We start from the raw sequence: 23,913 nt of genomic DNA, 5'->3' as shown, positions 1-23,913 counted from the left end.
GGCTTACCGGTCATAACGTCCCCGGGTCATAACGTCCCCGGGTCAAAACGTCCCCGGGTCATAACGTCCCCGGGTCAAAACGTCCCCGGGTCATAACGTCCCCGGGTCAAAACGTCCCCGGGTGAGACCAAAACGTCCCCGGGTCAAAATGCCCCCTGGTCAACACGTCCTAGCTAGGGTCAAAACTCCATTCAATTCTTCCCATTATTATTACCATTTTTGAAGTAAACGTAATCTAAAACCAACAGTCCTTGTCATTTGTACCATAAATTACTACTGAATTTGATCAATCGCTCCAACGTCGGTCGCGCCAGGGTTGATCGAGGCTCGCTGGGCGTAATTTCTACATTTCAATCCCCCCTTCCCTCTCCACACACACACATACCCGACCTACGTTTATGCTGAATTACGAGTAAGGTATGATTGGAATTTTTAATAAAGTAAACTTATGAAAATTCTGTGTAAATATTGTATAATTATTACATTATCTTAATAATAATTATGTGTGTAACACTGATCTACTACAGTGGTGTGTGCATGTGGGTGCATTATTTTACACATTTTCTTTAAAATGTGTGATTTCCATATAATTTGATCAAAGAGAAGTCACGTTTTTATCCTCTGTTAAATTACCGATCTTAGCTACGAATACCGTCCGACTCACTTATTACCGACCAAACCCGAACAAGGACGGTTTTTGCTCAAATGGTGAAATAAGTGAAATAAGAAATTATTTTTAAGGCACTGTTATGCTTTGAAATACCAATTTTAGCCAGACTTAACATGTATTATTGTATGAGGTTTGTGGACACTTTAAAGGAACCCAAGTTGCTGTTGTTTTACATTTTACAAAATGGATTATAGTTAAACCTTTGTGATTGCAAACAAACATTCACACAAATAAACAGACATAGAAGCAAAAGCTTACCAGACTGCAGTGATTAATCAGTGAGCTGGGCCCTCTTTACAGAGGTCTGGAGAAGGACTGCATTCTTCTGCTGGTCTTTTTCTAGGTTGTGGAGTCCATTCAGAAGAACATTTGCCAGACGACGGAACATCTTGGGACAGTCAATGTCAATCCTAGTGAAGCTGGCCAGTGTCGACAAGATCTCCATCAGTCTTTTCTGGTAGCAGGAACGGTGATGGGCTTCCTTGATGAAACACAGTCCACATCTGACAAGATCAAAAGTGCACACATGTGGAGTTGTCAGGGAACCTCTGGACGCTGTCTTGATAAAGTCCTTAATGTCAGTGGTCACAAGAGGTTCCTTGGCGCTGAAGACCACATCATCCGTGCACTTCGTCTCGAGCCACCCCGACACATAGGCTGCACTGTACTCTTCATTCACAGTCAGTGTCACATCTGTGGTGCACCTCTCAATAGAGGCTGCATCCTCTAGGTCAATTGCAGTCCCCAAGCAGGTATGTTCCTTCAACACAGGGTGGGCATCGATGGACTGGAGGTTTACGGCAGCATATCTCGTGAGGCACTGCTTGCATGCGGAGAACACATCCCCAGTGGTCATGAAAGAGTTTGCACCAGTTGATTGACGGTAGACTGAGAACTCCCTCTCAAGCCGGTCACTCTGGATTTCACGCAGCAGGACATAATGAAAGTCAGCATTTCTGAACAAGTAGCGGCAAACGGCAATCAGTCCCTGCATAGTCTGCACTAGTGCATTCTTAATGTCATGGGTGAAACACTTGATCTAATTTGCTCCATGTCCTGAAGAAGCCTCTTGGAAAATCAACAGGAAAGTCTGCAGGCTGGTTGACTGGGGATCCTGAACAGCTCAATATGGATCGTTCATGTGCTGATCTTGCCCCTTCCCAGATACATTCACTAAATTCCACCAGTTGAGGATGATTTGGATGAACTTAGCAGTGTCATGACATCCTCTGAGCTTCAATGAAGCCACAACCTTTTCATTGAAGACCTTCAAGACATGCTGCACATTTTATAGTTGAAGTCGTGAGGGGTTGACAGCAAATTTAGTGAGGGGAGTAGTCTTCAGAATACTGCCTTTCTCTGACTCATATAGTTCCTTGACATCAGCAAATAATGTTGTTGTTTTATTGTCAAGACTGATCTTCTGGCACTTCTCACTGATCCAGTTGTTGCAGATACACTTCAGAAGATGCACTGTGTCAAAAAGGAGAAACCAGACACGCTCTTTGTCAAAAGGATGCTTGGCTGTGGCATGGCAATCAACTGGAAAATCAAACAGCTTACAGTACTGTTGGTTTATCTTGTGGTTGTCTGTGATAGACCCGATGACACGCCCACCTGCCCTCTCAACAGCAGCTACCGCCTCCTTCACACGCTCAAGCTGGTATGCTGCTGTGAGCTTGTGGACGGGTGTCACAGAAATCATAATACTAGGTCCTCTGTGCAGCAACTTCATCATAATACATAGCATAGAAGTGGCCTTGCAGTCTGGCTTGTTCACTGCCATGCCACTCAGAACCCCACCAGAAAATGCAACAGTTGGCCAAATCTGTACTTCATCTATCAAGAGAAATACATTCTTCTGCTGCAGTGTCTTTACTTTGGCAAATGTTTCCCTCATCACCTGATCCTTGTCAATAGGTGAAGTGATGTACTGCAGCTTGCGTTTGCTTGGCAGCACCAAAAAGTCTCTGAGCTATTCATAACTACACTTGGGGTATGATTCAAGAGCAAAACAATAACCATTCATGGAAAACTGTTTCTGTGATAAAAGTTCCAACTGACGTGTCAAAAATACCAGCTTCTTTTCATTCTCGGTGTTCACACAGGCTGACATGTGGGTTTGAAGAAGAGTGACAACAATCTCAATCATTTTGTCAAATGGGATGTCATAGTAAATTGCTAAGCGCACAGCTTCGGCAAACTGACCATACGACCTCAAACCATTGTTGGGATGAGGTTTCTTACCCAGTGGTACACTAATGCCCTTCTTGAATGCACGGCAGATCAGTGGGCTACACAATGTGGACATGTTTTCGACAGTCACAGACAGGCTGCACTCACTGAAATTTTCCGTCATGAACAGACACACTAACAAAGGATTACAAAGGCGGAGCATGCCGACAGGAGACCTTTTGATCCATATCTAGGTCGGATGAAAAAAAAAAAAAAAAAATATATATATATATATATATATATAATAATAAATAAAAACTATAATAATGTAAATAACAAATAAAATAAATAAATGCATAGATATAGTTAAAATAATAAACAAACAGGTAAATAGTAAATGATAATAAATTGACATATAACTAATAATAAATGAAAATCAGACAGACAAATTATAACAAAACAAAAACAAATAATATAACATAAACTATAATCATTACAGCATCTTACTTAGGTATTTATCTAAATGATTCTTAAAGCTTCGAACTGAACTACATTGCACTACCTGTGCAGGAAGTCTATTCCATTCATTAACCACACGGTTGGCAAAGTTGTTTCTACCTACTTCCAAATTGAATCTATTTCCGGACAGTTTGAGACCATTGTTTCTTGTCTGATTCTCATTCAATGTGAAAAGTTGGTCACTTTTGATGTTGTCAATTCCCTTTAAAATCTTAAAGACCTGTATCAAGTCACCTCTGAGTCTACGCTTTTTTAGGGAAAACAGATTCTTCCGATCTTGAAATAATTAAGTTCTTGTACTGCTTCTGGAGGTCACATTCAGGTCTAAAAGCATCAAGTGAAATAATCATATCTTTCTGAAGAAAATGCCTCAGTTGCTTGTCTTCGGCCTTCGCTGGCCGAAGTACAGGTTTTGAAGATGGCAGACATGAAGCAGGCACATTGAAGACACTGGGAGGGATCGCAGGTCGCGTAGAACCACCAGGCAATTTGATAGAAGGAGGGTTAGCACCCCAGTGTTTCTCACAAATGAAAAATCTGTCAGAATCAACAACAAAGTTCTTACGTGGTTGTAGCACATCAACCCACTTCTGTCTTTCATAATGGTCTTTTGGCAGTCGAAACACTCGGCACCTGTTATCCTTGTTATAATTACCATTGCAGTTCACAACACCACTTATTTGGCATTTTGAATACACAAAATCAGCAAGAAAGAACCTATAAAGAACCAAACAAAATCAGCAAGAACCTATGTAAACAAACACTATCCACTTCTAAATGCAGCCACGCGCGAAAGATGGAGTGACACAACCTTACACTTCCACTGCTCATAGCACACTGGACTGGCCTCTGCTAACGGAGCCAGGAATCTGGGTGTGCACATCCTGTATAATAGTAGTCCTTGGTATGTATATATATATATATATATACAGTATATATATACACATATATATACACACACACACATACATACATATACCAAAGGCTTCTTCCCCCTTACACGGGGGGTAGCCGAAAAAAAAAGGCATAGCAACCACTCCCACCCATTCCATTTCCTATGTATTCCACTCCCCTCCACCCTCCTCCCTCCCTCTTATCTTGACACCTCCTGGATGACGGGTCATCCCTGCATCCTGTCCACTGCCCTGGGTCAGAAGCAGTGTCGCAAGACACAGCACATTCACAACAAGGCCGCTTCATAAATTTGGCGACCCCCCCCCTCCGTCCCCTTCATCAGCATCTTTCCTAATCCAAATATTTAAAAAAAAAATTCTTTTGTGCTAACTTTCAATACTTGCTGATTTCCTCATTTGCCATGGCTTGTGACTTGAACTTTATTTTCATCTGACAGGTCTTATACTGACCCAACCTCTACATGCTATCAATCTGTTACATCCAAGTCTTTCCTTAGAGTTATTGAGGTAATTTCCCAAATCATTTGCATATCTTGTTCCTGGTGTAACTTTCATGAGGTGATATGTTCTTCTCAGCAACCAAAAAGTAAGAAGCATTTAGTCTAGCCAACTACATTTCTGACAAGAGATTCTCTTTTTTTCTATAAACTTGAATATTTCTTCTAGGCTATCTCTTACCTGTTGCTCCATGATCTCTTTGAAAGTTACTCTGTCTCTCCTATCATCATTGTCTATCCTCTTTTTCCTCCACAATGTGAATTTTTTTCTCTCTCATCTGTCAGTTTCATATTCCCATCTCAATTTATCAATCTGCTTTTTGAGCCAGGTTTGTTTCCTTTTCTTGCTCAAGTTTTTGCTGTAGATTGTGCAATCAAACCTTATGTGAGGAAATTAAACCTCCAAATCTTTTCAACTTGTTTAAAATTTCACTTACCTCCATGGAAGAGTATCCAACTTGATTTTTATTATTCCCAGCTCTACATTGATCAAAATTTTCAATGGACTTATCCATTCAGTTTGAAACCTTCAAAATCTGTCATCATTAGTGTAAATACAACAAAAAAGACAACACTAATATAAAACTAAAATTAATTTTTTATCTTTCATTTCCTATCAAAAGCAGCTTCAGAGATTAAAACCACTATTTTCCCTCCCTGACTCCCTCCAAACCTCTACTACTGAATAGCTTTGCTTCCCCCAGGTTCTTGTTTGGGACTTCTATCTGAGGGTGATTTTTCTTGAAGGGCCTTTTTAGTTATCTGGGTGTGAATGTGTTTCCATGTGGATGCTGTGTGTGGTTTGGATGCAAGGTTGTGGTAGATGTTTGAGTATGCTGCTGGTGTAGTTTTTTGTTGCATCCTATTGGTGGTGCATGTGAGATGTAGTGTGAAGGTGTGTGTTGGCCTAGAATTGTGTTCCTGTCATTTTCATCTTCTCTATTGTTGAAAATCACTACTGACATGTACTGTAAGTTGGGTTTCAAAGTCTTAGTTTTAACCAAACCTAACCTAAACAACCACAGAATAGGCCTGGCAACAGAAATTGCCCCAGATGCAACCATCACACAGAGGATATTGAACATCTCATTTTGCACTGCCCTACCCTTGCTATACAACAACACAATATTTCTTTCTTGAGTGACTTATAGGCAAGTCTGTGACTATTGTTGGTTACCTGGGAGCTGTGAGTCTCCTGCAAGAGAGATGTGTGAGACATGGATCTTCTGCAAGGGAGACCTGGGGCAGTGGATTGATTGATGATGCTCCTCATATGTTCACGCCGACTAGTAAATTTTCTTTTTGTACCCTGACAGATAGTGCTTCAGGACAGTACACAGCTGACACCATCCAAGCTCTTCTTCAGACAGCCGCACATGAGATTGAGGAGGAAACAGAGGTAATTTATGAACATGTATAGATACATATCAAACGCATATTAATTTGTACAAGTCATTGTAACAAACATGGCTATAGTTTAACCACTTCAGTATGACTCAAGTTCTCACGTGCAGCATTGGCTGCCAAATGTAATTTGCAATACACTACTTACATTGTAAAATATAAAGTCACTGCTGTATTACTCATTCTCTTTTACTCTGAGTAATAAACACAGAAAACATGATCAAACCACTTCATGGAATCCAGGGGTAACTCATGTACAACTACAAAAAAATATAATCAAGATGCCGATGCGAGCATCCTCATGTACCCACTTGCAATGTGTCATCGTACCGAAGTGGTTAAGATAAAAACGAGGAGGGCCACATATTATCAAAGCCTTATATTTGACTTGCTCTTTTCAGTATGTCTATATAATTCTACTGCTTCATTTTACTAAAAATTTGACCAAAGTTTGAACAATGAAGGGACCACAGATTTAGATCTTAGGACCAGGACATCACCAAAAATGTAGGATGTAAATCAAAAGTCTTGGACTGAAGCAGGGCTCTGGAAAAATATGTATTTATTTACCTAGTTGTATTTTTCGGGAGAAGAGCTATGCCCATAATGACCTGTAGTTCTATCTTTCCGCATCCAGTTTTTTCTTAGTCATGTATAGTTTTAGCACTCACTGTTTCCTCTTTCAGTTTGTTCCAGATATCTATAACTGATTTCCAGGTGTGCTTCACTCTTGTAGTGCCCATCTAGGGAATGTGTACTGTACTTGTAATTGGTGATCTTGCTAACTAGATATGAAATTACTTTTTATTTAACAATGTTAGATATATAAAATCATTGAGGGATGGGCAAGTCTAATCCTAACTTGATGTAGAAGAAATAATAAAAAAAAGGGTCCCCAGTTTCCTCATTCGGCACCATTTGGTTGCCTATAACAATGTACTAGGAAAAATGTTACAATTAAATTATCATTAACACAAATAGGCATAGGTGTATTAACACCTAATTCAATCCATTGCATGCACCTAAGAGAGGAGCCCATGAAATCTTGCCATTTGTAACTACAGGTACATCCTCAAGACTTCAGATTTATATGTAGGCAAACAATGTAGATGTGTGAGGAACCTTTGTGAGTAAAAAATAATCTGTGAAGATCCAACAAAAAAAGGGCTCATCTGCTTTAGCATTGAAATAACCCATCATTTTTACAATCAGATTTATTTCTAATCTCTTCACACAATGTAAATTATTCCAAAACTTTCTCCTTCCTCACTTTTATTATGACCATGACCTTATGCATTCAGACACTATGGGTGCAGTGCTATTGGAGCTCGCCAGAGCACTGTTCCAGCACCTCAGTAAGTGGGTGGTGGCTAGTGTGGAGGGGGAAGGGAGAGAGGGTGAGAGGATGATGGCTTGTGGGTGCTGGTTGGTGGCAGCAGGAAAATTTTAGTATTACATTGCTAGTAAGTTAATACTATTACAAAGAATATATGTGTATTTACCTAATTGTATTTACCTAGTTGTATCTTACGGGAAGGGGAGCTATGCATTGGTGTCCCGTCTTTATATCTCACATTGTCTAGTTTGCTCCTAAATTCATGTATAGTTTTTGCACACACTATTGTTTTATCCAGTTTGTTCCAGATATCCACCACACTGTGTGGGATTTTTTTTTTTCAGGTCTCCTCTATAACTATCTTTTTTGAGTTAATTATCATGTCCCCTTGTATTTCTCTTTTCCCAATTTAGTAAGTTCTCTCTATCAAGGACTTCTGTGCCTTTCATGATTCTGTATATGGTCTGCTGGTTGCCTCTTTCTCTTCTTTGTTCCAAAGTCGGTAATTCAATTAGCCAGTCTCTCCTTGTATGTTTGAAAGTGTTGGGGCCATTTTTGTGGCTGCTCTCTGGATTTGTTCAATTTTCTTTATATTCTTTTTAGTTTTGGGTGACCATAGTGTCGCAGCATACTCCAGTCTAGACCTTATTAGTGTGACTAGTATTTTTTTTAACATTTCTTTGTCTAAATAGGTAAAAGCCACTTTTATTGATCTTAGCAAGTTGTAAGATTCTGACAGTTTTGTTGATCTGTTTAGTAGGGGACATGTCCCAGGTCTTTTTCAGATCCCACTTTCTTTACTTTCTTTGTTCCAATTTAATATTGTCCTGATATATATATATATATTTTTTTCAAACTCCATTATGCTACATTTCTTTATGTTGAAGTCTACTTCCCATGTTTGGCTCAATTTCCAAACCTTGTTTAGGTCCCTCTGTAGTGATTCACAATCTGTTTCAGTATTCACTTTCCTCAGCATTTTAGCATAATCTGCAAAGAAGCTCGTTATAACAATCCACATCTTCATCCATGTCATTCACATGAATAGCGAACATTATTGGAGCCAATACCGATCCTTGTGGAACTCCACTAATCACCTCCCAAGCTGAATTCTTTTCTCTGAACACTACTCTCATTTTACTGCCATGCAAGAAATCCTCTATCCAGTGTAGTAATTTACCTTGTATCCCTCCTATGTTTTCTATTTTTTTTTTTTTAATAACTTTTTTGTGTGGTACTTTATCAAAGGCTTTTTATAAGTCTAGGAAAGCACAATTAACCCATCCATTCCTTTCTTGTATTATATCTATTAGTCTTGAGTAGAAACAGATTAAGTTTGTGGCACATGATCTTCCCTGCCTGAATTCAAATTGTCTTAGATTATATTGTTTTCTTCCAGGTGTTTTATCCATCTATTCTTGATAATTTTTTCAAAATTTTGGCTACAGTGCTTGTAAAGGAGACCGGTCTGTAATTTGTTGGTTCTTGTTTGTTTCCTCCTTTATATATTGGTACAATATTGGAATTTTTCCAGTCCTATGGTATTTTTCTTTCTTTGAGTGACCAACTTGTTATATATTTTGTCCATTAGTTCTTGTTTACATTCTTTTAGTACCCAATTTGCAATTCCATCCTGGCTGTGTGATTTCCTAACATCAAAGTTTGTTAATTGATCCATTATTTCTTTGTGTTATTGTTATTTCCCTCATGGGGGGCGATCATACTTCAATTCTTTCGTCCCAATGCTGTACTTTTTCTCTAGTGAAAACTGACTTGAAGTGGTTGTTCATGATTTCAGCCATTTCTAAATCTTCTGAATATTCTACATTTCTGTGGCATAGTTTCACCATTTCCTATTTATTTTTAAGTTTACCATTCACATATCTATAGAATAGTTTGGGTTGATCTTTACATTTTTCTATGATGTCTTTTTCATAGTTTCTTTTTTCTTCTCTGTGCACTCTTACATATTCATTTCTATATGTTTGCCACTTTCCATTTTTTTTTTTTCATCTTCCATCTTTTCCAAGCTTTATCTCTTCTATCTATTGCCTCACTGCATCTTCTGTCGAACCAACACTTAATGTACACCTTTTCCTGTTTCTGTCTTGGTGCGTATTTATTCACCCCTTCATTATAAATTTCCATCAAAATCATCGATTTCTCTTCCACTTGTTCTCTTCTATGAAAAAGTTTTCCCAATTTGCATTTTGAAAGAATTTATTAAGTTTCTCAAAGTTTGTTTTGTTGGACATCAGTCTTCCTTTTCTGTATTTCCCATTTCTCTTTGTTTTTTCCTTTAGTTCAGCCTCTGTTAGTATGTGGTTACTCTTTCCAATTGGTGTCTTGTATTCAATTTTATCCACAATTTCAGGTTCTGTTGTAAATATTAAATCTAGCCTCGACGGTTCTTCATTACTTCTATATCTGGTATTTTCTTTTACTCATTGTGTCATTGTATGTTTTATAGTCATATCAAGTAATACATTTCCCCATAGATCCTCTCTGCCTTTCACTGTTATCTTTTACCAACAGATTTCCTTTTCCTTGCAGTTAAAATCTTGCATAAGTACCAGGTTACCTCCATCCTTCAGCCTCTCATTTAATGAATGCCTTCTATCTTCTAACATTTTTGAATGCTTACCCTCTTTCCAAGAGCCCATTTTTGGGGGCACATAAATCACCACAAACTTTCTACTTTTCATATTGCTGTCTTTAACTTGGATCATGATCATTTCCACATTGTTTTTACCCTCTGTAACCCTCGTCACATTTAAGTTTTTCTTGGCCAAAAACATGAGTCCTCTACCCTGTTTCTCATTTCTGTTTTTAATCCAATAATTATATAACCCATGTCCAACACTATTTGGTGGTACTGGACCCCTTAATTTTGTCTCCACAATTCCCATTATGTCTGTTTTTTCTTCTAACAGATAATCATTTAGTTCACTCAAACCTGAGATAAACCAACTATATTAGTATAGGCCACTTTTAATTCTTTTTCTTCTCCATCCTGTTTTCTGTTCCTCTCATTTCACTAACCTTAGTGTACCATTTTCTCAGCCTCATGTCTAATACTCTCCAATAGAACTCCTTGCTTTTGGTCTACGTTCTTTTCGCGATTTTTCATTAGCTTCTTCTCTTAGTGTGTGTATTTACCTAGTTGTATTTACCTAGTTGTATTTTACGGGAAGGGGAGCTATGCTCGTGGGGTCCCGTCTTCATATCTCATTTTATCTAAACTATTTTTAAATTCATGTATTGATTTTGCACACACCACTTTCTCATCTAACTTGTTCCAACTGTCTATTGCTCTGTGAGGAAAGCTGTTCTTTTTAAAATCTCTTCTATAGCTGTCTTTTTTTATTTTCTTTCCGTGTCCTCTTGTATTTCTGTCATCCCATTTTATCAGATTCTCTCTATCAGTAATTTCTATGCCTTTCATGATTCTGTAAATAGCTATCAAATCTCCTCTCTCTCTTCTTTGCTCTAGTGTCTGTAGTTTAAGTTTTTGTAGTCTCTCTTCATATGATAGTTTTGAGAGTGTTGGTGCCAGTTTTGTAATTGCTCTTTGTATTCTTTCAAGTTTTTTTATACATTTTTTTGTACTTGGTGACCATATCGTTGCTGCATATTCCAATCTTGGTCTTATCAGGGTGATTAGGATTTTCCTCACCATTTCTTCATCCAGGTATGTAAATGCCACTTTGATTGTTCTTATTAAATTATAAGTTTCTCCAAAAATCTTATTTATATGTTTCTCAGGTGACATATTATTCATAATAATGACTCCCAGGTCCTTCTCATTTTCTACTTTTTTTATTCCTTCTTCTCCCAAATTATATGATCCTGTTATTCTGTTTTTGCTTTTTCCAAATTCCATTATACTACACTTTTTTGTATTGAACTCCATCTCCCACTTCCTACTCCATTCTTGTACTTTATTTAGATCTCTCTGTAGTGATTCACAATCTTCTTCAGTTTTCACTCTTTTCAGTAATTTTGCATCATCTGCAAAGAAGCTCATATAGCTTTCAATTCCTTCATCCATATCATTAATATATATAGCAAACATTATTGGGGCCAGAACTGTTCCCTGCGGGACACCGCTTATTACTTCATTCCATTTTGAGTGCTGATCTCTTATCACTACTCTCATTTGTCTTTCTTGCAAAAAGTCTTCCATCCAATTTAGCAATTTACCTTGTATTCCTCCTTCATATTCTAATTTCTTAAGCAACTTCTTATGTGGTACTTTGTCAAAAGCTTTTTTTAGGTCTAGAAATGCACAATCAGCCCATCCATCTCTTTCTTGTATTATATCTATTAGCCTTGAATAGAAACATATTAAATTGGTGACGCATGATCGTCCTTGTCTGAATCCAAATTGCCTTGGGTTTAGTACGTTGTTTTTTTCCAAGTATTTTACCCATCTACTTTTGATAATTCTTTCACATATTTTTGCTATTGTACTTGTTAGAGAGACTGGTCTATAGTTGGTAGGTTCTTCTTTATTTCCTCCTTTATATATAGGTACTATATTTGCTTTTTTCCAATCTTCTGGAACTTTTCCTTCTTTTAAGGAACTGCTTATTATGCTATGTATTTTGTCTGCCAGTTCATTCCTGCATTCTTTCAGAATCCAGTTTGCTATTTCATCTGGCCCATGCGATTTTCTGACATCAAAATTACCCAAGTGTGTCAATATTTCATTCTTTGTTACTTCTATTTCTTCCATAGGGGGGACTTTTTCCTTCCACTCAATCTCTTCAGGTTGTATATTTTCCCTTGTAAACACTGATTTAAAATGTTTGTTCATAATTTCTGCCATTTCCATTTCCTCAGTGTATTCAACTCCTCCTTGTCTTAATTTCTCTAAGTCTTGTTTGTTTTTCAGTTTATTGTTTACAAATCTGTAGAATAGTTTTGGTTGATCTTTACACTTTTCTATAACATCTTTTTCATATTTTCTTTTTTCCTCTCTGCACTTTTGTACATATTCATTTCTATAACCAGTATATATTTTCCATTTTTCAGGTCTTCTGTCTTTTTTCCATCTGTTCCAGGCTTTGTCTCTATTGTCCTTTAACTCCCTACAACTTTTGTTGTACCAGCATTTTACATATTCTTTTTCTTGTTTTTGTCTTGGGACATACTTTTCCACTCCTTTTTTGTAAATTTTTGTCAAAATATTCCATTTCTCTTCCACTGTTGTCTCTTCTTTGTATATTTCTTCCCAGTTTTCTTGTTGGAAGAATTCTCTTATTTTATCAAAGTTTGTTTTTTCATACATCATTCTTCCTTTTCTATATTGTTCATTTCTTTTCATATATTTTTCTTCATTAAGTTCCAGTTCAATCAATATGTGGTCACTTTTACCTATTGGTGTTTTATATTCAATCTTATCTACTATTCTAGGTTCAGATGTAATTATTAAGTCTAGCCTCGATGGTTCTTCTTCATTTCTATACCTAGTGTTCTCTTGTATCCATTGTGTCATTGAATGGTCAGTAATCATCTCAAGTAGAGCATTTCCCCATGAGTCATCACCACTCTTTACTGTCATTTCTTCCCAGCAGATTTCTTTGCAATTAAAGTCGCCCATCATAACTATTCTTCCTCCGTCTTCCATTATTTTAGTTAATGCTATCTTTGTGTCCTCTGACATACTTTTATGTTCACTCTCCTCCCATGAGGCTGTTTTCGGAGGCACATAATTGATCACAAATTTTCTGCTCTTCTTATCTCGGTCTTCCACTTCTATCATAATCATCTCTACTGTATTCTTTCCATATATGACACCTTTCACGTTTATATCCCTCTTAGTCAGGAACATAACTCCACCCCCTTGTTTTTTCTCTCTGTTTCTAATCCAATAATTGTATGTATCATGTCCTACACTGTTGGGTGGTAGTGGGCCTTTTAATTTTGTTTCTACAATTCCCATTATGTCCGGTTCTTTTTCTTTCAAATAATCATTCAGTTCATTCAATCCTGTTATCAATCCATCTATATTTGTGTAAGACACTCTTAGTTTTCTGCCACTTCCATTGTATTCTCTGTTTCCCTTATGTTTTTCTTTAGTATGTCGAACTGCTTTATTTTCATGTTCACTACTCTCCAATAGAATCTCTCTTTCTCTGACTCCGTTCTTTCCTCGTTTTTTGCCTTAGCTTCAATTCTTTTCTTCTTTTCTGCCTCTCTTTCCTCCTTATTCATTTCTCTTTTTATCCATACCTTTTTATATTGATCATTTGTTGCTAGTTTCCCTGTCTTGGATAGAATTTTCTCTGCTGTTGTTTGTGACCTGAATTTAATCTTAATTGGTCTGGTCTTATCTGTACTATATTTTCCGAGTCTGAATTTTTCCTCAATTTCCTTTATAATTTCTGGTTCATCTTCCTGGACTAATTTTAATAAACTGCTTACTCTTTCATTTTCCTCCTTGATTCTTGCGGTTCTATCTGGGTTATGTTTCTCTTCCATTCCTAATATAATTATACATTTCTTTTTGTCAGCTAATTCTCTTACTATATTCTCCTTCTGTCTCATCACTTTAATAACTGAGTCTTCATTATGTTCTTTCAATTGTTGTTTGACTATGTCAGTGAATGAAACCTTATTCCCTTCTTGAGTTATTCTCCAATTTTTAGCTTCTGTAGCTATTTTCTCTTTGTTTTCATTACTATTCTTCTTCAATTTCTCATTCTCCTCCTTTACATTTCCTAACTGTCTTTTTAGGTCCTCTATTTCTTCAGTTAAGTTTCTGTTAGCCTTCTCTAGTTGTTCCAACCTTTCAATTCTTTGAAAAATGGAGTCTACGTTACCTAACTTACGCTCCAAGTCCTCGATCACCTTATCAACTCTCTCCTCTAGTCTTATCAGTCGGGGGGGGGGGGTTGTGTCCCCCCCACCCTCTTTAAATCCCTGGAACATATTCTCGTCACTTTCTTCTGTATTGCTCCTCTCTATACTTCTAATCTTTACATTTTTATTTGCCATTTCGTCATCACTGAGCTGGTCCGGTGGTCTTTTCATGTTTACCTTACGCCCGTCTGCCTGGGCCAAGTCCACCACATCCTCATTTCCTTCCATTTCCCCAGCAATCCCTCCCCCTCTCCTCTTTCCTTACTTTCCCACTACCTCACGAGCAATTTCCCCCCCCCCCTGCAAATACAAAAAGGCACTTCTCTTTGCGTTGTTATCCACAATCTTCACTTTTCTTCAGAGCGCTCTTCAAGCCGTCCGTTCGCTGAAAGTGTGTGTGTGTGTGTATATATATATATATACATACATATACATATATAAATCAAATCACCCATCCTGAGTCCACTGCTGAACAAAGGCCCTCTTCACAGCATTCCATGATTCACACAACTGTGCCAACCTCTGCCACTCCACTCCCGCAATCTTCTGTTGGGTCTCCCTCTTCCATGCTTTCCATCTTGCAGCATCCACTCAGTAACACACTTGCTCCATCACTCATCCGTCATTCATGCTAACCCGCCCAATTCCACTTCTTCTCTTTTACTGCCTCCATAGTCTCTTTCACTCTAGTCTGCTCTCTCACCCAACTTGCTCTCTTTCAGTCTCTCAGTGTTATTCCCATCATTGATCTCTCCATTCTCCTCTGTGCAGTCCTTAGCTTTGTTTCCACCGCCATCATCAGTTTCCAAGTCTCACACCTGTAGATTATTGAAGGCAGAATGCACTGATTGTAAACTTTATAAAGGTAGAGAGCCTCTCAAGATTTTATACTTACCAAACACTTTCCAACTAATTGTAATACATCCTTTTATTTCATTATCGTGATCTTTGGTCATTTTCACCATCTGGCCTAAATTATTGTACTCTTCAGCTTCTTCAAGGGTCTCACCATCAATTATAATCTCTTTTGAACTTTTGTGTTGAACATTACTTTGGTTTTACTCTTATTCATTTTTAAACCTACTTTGAGACATTCCTTGTTCAGATCACTTAGCATATCTTGCAATTTTGCTTTTTCTGAAATAAGTGTCATCCACAAATCTTAAGTCGTTCAAATATTCGCCATTAATCTTCAAACCCTTCTCTTCCCAACTCAACCTTCTGAAAATCTCTTCCAAACAAGTTGTAAATAATTTGGTTGAAATTATATTGCCTTGCCATACTTCTTTCTCAATCTTGATTTTTTCTGTATCTTCATATAGTCGAATTATAGTGGTACCTTTCACATAAATCTTTTCTAAAACCTTTACGATCTGTCCATTTGTACCCAGTTTGTGTAGCGAGTTTAGTGTTGCTATTTTTTCTATCAAGTCAAAGGCCTTCTCGTAGTCTACAAAAGCTAAAGAGAAAGGTATATTGTATTCTTAGTTGGTTCATTGCCTGCAAATGGTCTAGAGTCGAATATCTGCTCCTAAAGCCTGCCTGTTCTCTTGGTTGGTTTCCATCTAACACTTGACTATTTGTAAGGATCTTGGAAAATATTTTATATACATTTGATAACAAGCTAATCAGTCAGTAGTTACTAAGGTCTTTCTGGACTCCTTTTTTATGAAGTAAAATTAGCATTGCACCATGATTCAGGAATGCTTTCATGACATAATCACTGGGTGTACCATCTTCCCCAGGTGCTTTACCTCGTTTCATATTTTTTAGAGCAAATTCTACTTCCTTTGTAATCTCTGGTACACTACTAACATCTACAGATGAGTTTACTGACTCAATTACTTTCTTCAATGAGTAAAACTCTTGGTAAAATTCTTCTACTCTTTTTACCATTCTGTACCTGCAGTTAATGATTTCTCCATTTCTATCTTTCAAACACATCATTTGCTGTCTTCCTAAAGCATGTCTACACTTGGTCCCTTTAATATTTTTACTTTTCTGAATAGTTTCCTCTATTTCATCCATGGCATTCCTCAGGGAGATGGAACTGCTTAGCCAGACAGTTTAGGGAATAACAACAACAACATCAGAGTTATGTGCCATTTAGAAAGGATTCCCTTGTTGGTACTGCTAGGTACTTGACTAATGCTGATGTTTCAGACCATTGTTGGAGGCTTTCATTGGAGGTCCTGTTGTCCTTGAGTTTTTCAATTATGACAAAGCCATTTCTAGATTTCAGGTGCCTTATGACCTGATATTTATGGAAGGGATTTTTTTTTTAACCACAAATTTTTACAATACTACAGACAGTATCTGTAATGACACAACATCAAAAGGCAGGAGTGTACTAGAACACAAAAATTATGAGTGATAAGATTTTTTTAGAATGCAAAGATGCATAAAAAACAAGTGTCCTTTTTCTTGGAACAAATTCTAAGTTGACCATTGTAATTGTTGCCTCAAGTTTTGTTAAGTGGGGAAAACAGCTCCACAATGGCTGGCAATGGCCCATGGGTCCTCTCACAGACTATTTTCATCAGCTGAAAGTAATACTAGGAGAGGAGCAGTTGCTGGTTGTCAGTTTTCCATGTGTGAAAAGGTCCATCTTAACCAATTATCAGCACCTTATATACCTCTTGATGAAGGTGAGGGGATTGACAAGTTTTGAAAATAAGCAGCTCTGCTGTCAATCTTGCAGAATCACCACAAGCAGGTATCCATCATTGGTCCCTCATAAGTATGGAAAAGTTCAAATGAATGAATAATGTCCACCAGAAAAGGATACTGTGATCCTTGATGGAAGGCACCAATTAAATTTCAACTATGAGTTTTCATTGTTTGACTTGTAGTTAGTGCTACAAACAAATTATTTTTTGATATCTAACTTTTCAGAACCTTGTTCAGTCATTCTTGGATAAGGAGCACTCTGTAGATGAATTTATGGCAGAATTCCTCAATAAACGCAAGATGGCACATTTACGGAGGATCAAGGCAGAGAAAATGACAGAAATCATTTCACGGCAATCTTCTGGGAACCAGAGCACTCCATACCCATCAACAGGTCCTGGCTATGGTGATGGGCATTGGTCATCCTCCCCATATCCAGCACAACCCATCAACATGCCAATGCCTGGAGGTTTCCGGTAATTACCCAACAGTTGTAAATATATACAGTATATGCAACTGCTTCATGTGCCCAACCCTGAACCAGTGTATTTAAATGACTTACTTTATTCCTACTCCAGACTTCTCAGAAATCTGATTCATCCATTAAATTCTGCCTGGCCATTTTTGTTTTTCCTGAAGCCATGCTATATACCCAGTGTATGTCTTAAATATGTTCAGATAATTTTTCTTACAGAGCATTTCTATCAAGTTTTATTATGGTTTTTCCCTTTCTAGCCTTGTTTGATTTAACAATATTTCAGATGTGTCCTGAAATTAGGTTTCATATTGTACAGTGTTATTGAGTAGATTTCTTATTGTACAGTGTGTTCAACAATTAGATGGCCTTATTATTCTATTAGTACTCAAGATAGAATTGTAAAACAATACTGGACCAAGAATTTAATCAAGTAAGAGCTTGTGTTACTTAATTGAGGTGGCAAAATTTGATACAGTGAATAATGATATTTGTGGAATATTCAGATGCTTGGTGTCCAGAGAGTGTTGGGTATTTCTTTATACTTTTATTCATCTAAGTCTAGCACCTTAATGACAACTATTTATTGGTAATGTAAAGAGAATAGTTTGATTTATAGAAGCTGGTTTGATTAACTGTTTGTGAAGATATTGAGTTGTAAGAAGATATGGCTAAATGATAGTTAAGGCATAAGGGCATTTTGGTACATATAATGCATCTGGATATTAGCTTTCTGTACTGATGGATATATAAAGGAATTATATTGATCAATATTTTGTTAGAAATAACCAGTGTTTTTATCATTGTGGACAATGTTGCACCAGAGAGATGGTGTCATAGAGGTGGCAAATGAGAGACTTAACAAGGATAGTAGGATCGAGGGATGGTAGAAGTGAAAAGTGATCAGCATTCTGTTTTGAGTAGATATAAGTCTTCAATCATAAAAGGATACTGGGTGACTGGTCCATAGGGATGTCACTGCATAAAACTTTTGCAGTCAATACCCAATTTGGGAAGCATGTAGATTAATGTAATCCTACAGAAACTCGCAATTTTTTTTTTTATTATTATTTTTTTTTTGGAGGAATACATTCTGACATTTTCCCTTTAAAACTGATTGAAACTGCCATTTACTTCACAAATTATGTTTGTTTTATACATTTACTGGCTTAAGACTGTTACATAGCTGTGATTTTATTTCACCAGTCCTTATGTAGTCAAGAATAGCATAATCAACTTTAATAATCTGTTTAATGTCCATAGGTTTGAAGTTGTTTTTGAACATGGTTTTTGAATTAACAAGCTTGACATGACAGTAAAAAAGTCTGCTTTCCATCATTATATCTCAGTACATTTGGTCAGACATGATCCTAATTTTATTATCACTGGAATTTAATGATTTAAACAATAACAACTAACAAGATCTAGGATAGAAAAGGGTGGTAAGAAAACAAATAAAGCAGGTTTACTTTATCTCTCATAACATTACTGACACTTGGTCTTCTTGAGAAAAAATGTCAGACTAGCTGCTCATCTATTATAATCTATGTGCAACTCACCTTACTGAAATGGTACTCATTGATTGGGCTGTGCCTCATACCTTCCCCACTACTGGGTTATTCAGTGGGTGGCTATGGAAGGACTTGCAAGCCCTTCACAATTTGTCACTCTTCCTGTTTTGATGTACACTGCCTCCACTGCCCTGTATGTTCCTTAATCTATTCCTGGATAGAAAATGTTAAAATTGTCTCATTTGGAAAAGTAACCATGCCTCTCATCAGTGTATAAAACTAAAGAGATGGTTGTCTTAGGGTAATGAACATTGTTTTGCTGTTCATATATCTTCCTTTGGACTTGCTTAACATTTCCCTTATGTAAACTGTTAGACATCCTCTGCACAGGATATCATTCACTACACTAGTCTGATGTAGCTTGTCTTTACATATTTATCTTCAGAAGTTCTCCTATTCTTGTACCCAAAACATGAGTGGTATCAATACCAACTGTAGCTAAAGAAAATTAAATCACTTCACCTTTTTGTGAATGAGGTACTGTTATAAAATTATCATTACATCTATTAGTTCTCTAGGATATGGTTATGGCTTTCCTTCATAATTTATTAAGACCATAGAGCACTTAGTTTCCTGAATACCTCTTGTCTACCATAAAATCCTCACATATGGAGCCTGCAAGTGGCAATGTTGCAAAGGAATATGGCCACCCATATTGAAACAAAGCTTCAGTGCACCATGTGCGACAGAACCAGACATCAGGCAGTGGCTGGCAGTGATTCTCAGAACCACTCACTGATCTCTCTGGGAAAAAAATTACTGTTGTCTATGTTGTATCAGCATGGAACTGTTTCTACATCACTGACTCAAAATAGTAGGGAGAGAAGAGCAGTTGCCAGTTGTCACCTCTCCATGTATGAAAAAGTATAAGAAACACAATTGAAGTTGATAGAGAGAGATCTTGAAGCACAGTTCACAGACTGAATGTCAGCACCTCAGTGCTGCACCCAGGTTTTGACAGGTTTTGATAATGGGCAGCTTTGCTGTCCATCTTGCAGGACCAACACATGCAGGTATCCATCTTTGGTCCCTCACCATGCAACTAGAAGGAATGATAAATCCAACATAAAAAGATACATAAGCTAGCAAGCAAGCAAAATGGCAGGATTACATGGAGGAAATAGAAAAGGAACTTCACCATAACCCAAATTCCATCCATAGATATGGCAGTGAAGATCACAAAGACTATACAGAAAGCCAGTGAGGAACATTTCCCTAGACACTACAGGAGAAATACAATCCTCAATTATACAACAGAAATAGCCACCCTCATAAAGAAGGTAAACTAAAATGTAAATTCAAACCCACAGGACAAGAGAAAGAACTACTTTAACAAATAAATAAGGACATTAAAAAAAGGGGGGGGGTCCCACAAAAACTATGAGCTTGAAAACTAATACCTAACAGATTTGGAGTACAATGAAAACCATTAAAGAAATGTATAAGAAATAATCCCCCCCTACCCACAAAGCAGTTGGAGCAACTCAAGGAATAATCTCAACTAAAACATTAGTGTGACATTAACAAGCATTTCTGAAACCCACAGCCCCAGAAAATGGGAAAATAACAAAAATGATACTCAAGATAATACTAGACACAGATACCGCCCTTATCTTTCCAACAAAGATATAGAAAATACAATAAAATAAATTTAAGAACTTCCATGCAAGAGACTTAAACAAGATTTCAAATCTGTCTAAAACTTTTTGTTCCAATACGAGTAGGCCTTGACAGATACTTTCAACCACACCTGAGAGCACAACAAAATAAAGAACCCTAACAATCTGGAAAAGAACACATATTATTCCCAGTCATAAAGCTAAACATACCATCAGAAAACCTAGCATCCTCTAAATCATTCTCCTTACTTTCCACCACATTCAAACAGGTGGAAAGACTGATCCTAGAAAGAATCATAACAAAACTGCCCATCTTTTCAAACTAGCTTGAATTGATTCAAGAAGGATTATTCCATTAATACATTTCTCTCAAATGTTACCCAATAAGTAATACTGGGATGAAACAAACAAGCACTACCAAAAAGAACAATTATGTTGGCAGTAGACATGTATAAGGTATTTGGTAAAGTCCTTAGACATGTATTATCCAAACTGATAATTGAGATAGCCATGCACAAAAACAAGAATGGCTATCAAACTTCTGAGTTGGAAGAGTGTAGAGTATCCCAAAACAGCCAACAATCTAGGATCAAAAGATTGTATGGTGTTTCCCAAGGAGTACTCACCTGCACTATTTAATGTCTTCACCAGTGAACTCACATGAAATCCAGAGCATAACACCAGAGTACTCACTTATGCCAATGATGTGATAATAATCCAGCACAACTACAAAATACCTATGTACCAAAGGCTTCTTTCCTCTTATAAGGGAGGTAGCTAGCAAAGGCATGCCTCAACCCAAAAACTCAAAGGTTAGGCAGTCTGGTTGAAATTCTCCCAGAACCTGCCTTGACTTCTCGTAAGATGACTATACGGAGAGCAGGATCCCAAGTCCCATCACTCTGTCCTACTTTGTCACCTTTTATGATGGTAATCATGGTGGTAGAATTCCTCCCCCACTTACCACATGGAATAACACACTAGAACAGTAACTGTGGCTAAGACAAAATAGAATGAAATCACCAGTGACACTGCTCACCCTGAACAACCATGAATCAAAGAAACATCCAATAAACCCCTAAAATCCTGGGTTTCATTATTGATACTCATACACCCACATATCAAGGAGCTAACAGCAAAAATAAACAAGAATATAGATATACTAAACATTGGTAGCAGCATACAGGTATTGGTCAGCAGAAAGAAACCCTAATCAGTCTACAAAATAGCCCTCAATCCCTTTCAACCATACCATTACATAACACTAGCATAACCAACTGAAAAAGATACTGACAGCATATTATGATACATCTACATACACACAAAACATCTAGAATAACCTACATACACATCACAAAACAAGCACTTGAAGTCCAAACACCAAAACTTTTTTTTCTACCAGTCTCTCGCAGCCATCAGCCTGACAGAGAAATCTCTTCCATGACTATGTTTATGCTACTGTCCAGATTTAAAACAGTACAAACACTGAATAAGTCCACAGAAGCAAACTGCCTCAGATGCACCACACAGCCAGTCAATCCATTACACCAGGTCTCTCTTACAGGAGACCTACGTTTCCCAGGTAACCATCAATGGCCACCAAGCTGGTCCATGAATCACTCAGGAAAGAAATATTGTGTTATTGTCTAGGGATTGCTAGTGTGGAGCATTGTTGAATAAGGTGCTCTGTGTCTTCTGTGTGGTGGCTGCATCTTAGGCAGTTTGAATCTGTGGCCAGGTCTATTCCATGTTGGTACTGTTTTAATTTTTGATGATGTCCTGAATACAAGCATACCAGTGTGGTTCTTACTTCTCTGCAGAGGGATTTTTCTGTGGGGGCTGTTGTTGGTGGAATATTGAGTTTGATGGTTTGTCTTTGATAGTTTTAGTGACCCGAGTGTTAATGTATTTTTGCATGGATGCATGTTGTGGTATAGATGGAAAGTTGTTATATATGTTTGAGTACTAAGCTTTTTATTTATCTTTTTTCAGTTAAACTGATGTTATTTTTATGATGTAATGGGATGGGTGGGTTGTGTTTAGGGTTCTAGCATAGAACTGTGTACCAATAATTACCATGTCATTTTCTGTATACACCCAGCTAGGATAGTTTAAATGCATCCTGTTATTACTCTGTGCTTTATTCTGTATTGTTTGTATGTTTGTGTTTATCTTGCTCACAGTTGGGAGTCATGCTGAATTGTTCTTCTGAACTGCTTGGAGACATTTATTAGAGTTTCTGTTGCCCAAAATCCATACATGCAATTGATTTTGGATTTATTTTCATGTTATTTTTCATTGTTAGATTTTTAACATGAGGATTGAAGGTCATATGGATATCAAATGTGAGGACTAGAATTTATTCTATTTATTCATTTATTAGTTAAATCAATCTATTTGTTTGAAGATACCAAACATTACATCCTACATTGTGCTACTCTAGCCTTATTGAGACAACACATTATCTCCTCTTTGAGTGACTTGAGGGTCATTCCATTGAGCTGACGTTACCTAGAAGTCATTGATCTACAAGACAGACTTGAGGCAATGGCTTGATTGATCATCCTAGAAGTGAGGAAGGTATTGATGGAAATCAGTTAGCAAGTGCTGTTCCCATGAGATGATCCATGCATGGAAAATATACTGTATATACAATTGAATTACTCATCCAGTATTCTAACAGAAGAAGGCCAAGAGTCTAAATATCCCATGGTTTCATACCATCCCTTTCCACTAAATGCATAAATTTGCCTTCTTGGTGATTTTTTTTTTCTCTTCTTAAATGAGAATACTATTTTTAAGCACAATATTTCAGTGATTTATATCCATAGTAATATGTAGGAGAAGTTGCAATATAAAAAAATCTAAGATATTTTGTAAGTAAAGTAATTTCATTAACCTTAATCAATGTTGTTATCTTTAATGAGTGAATACAAAAAAGAGAGGAGTGCTTCTTTCAGGGTATTAAGGAAGAAATGACCATGATATATACCACCTGAAAACCTGGCACCCTATAGGCCAATCTGGGGGTTAAGTTTTCCTTACCTGTTATGAATCCTGTTTCGAGGTTGTTGTTGTTGTTGTCGTTCCCTAGACTGTCTGTCCGAGCAGTCCCGTCTCCCCAAGGAAGGCCACAGCCGAAACTGGGTTTTCCCACAAATCCTTTATAGAGTGTATGTTTTCGAGGTCTTACAGC

General features: G+C 37.3%; 1 protein-coding gene across 2 annotated transcripts in view; it reads left to right on the top strand.

The window, feature by feature from the left end:
- Positions 1 to 23,602, top strand: part of Vps37B (vacuolar protein sorting 37B) — an 87,300-nt gene extending 63,698 nt beyond the window's left edge. For both annotated transcript variants that reach the window (XM_076185434.1, XM_076185433.1), the window contains exons 5-6: positions 6,092 to 6,174; positions 17,278 to 23,602. In XM_076185434.1, coding sequence (XP_076041549.1) covers positions 6,092 to 6,174; positions 17,278 to 17,532 — 338 coding nt within the window. In that variant the 3' untranslated portion in view covers positions 17,533 to 23,602. The remainder of the gene's footprint in view (positions 1 to 6,091; positions 6,175 to 17,277) is intronic.
- The last annotated feature ends 311 nt before the right edge of the window (positions 23,603 to 23,913 follow it).

Source organism: Oratosquilla oratoria, chromosome 5 (genome assembly GCF_046742065.1).
Source record: "Oratosquilla oratoria isolate Oo_2021 chromosome 5, ASM4674206v1, whole genome shotgun sequence".
Lineage (NCBI taxonomy): Eukaryota > Metazoa > Arthropoda > Malacostraca > Stomatopoda > Squillidae > Oratosquilla > Oratosquilla oratoria.
This window is presented reverse-complemented; position numbering and strand designations above follow the sequence as displayed.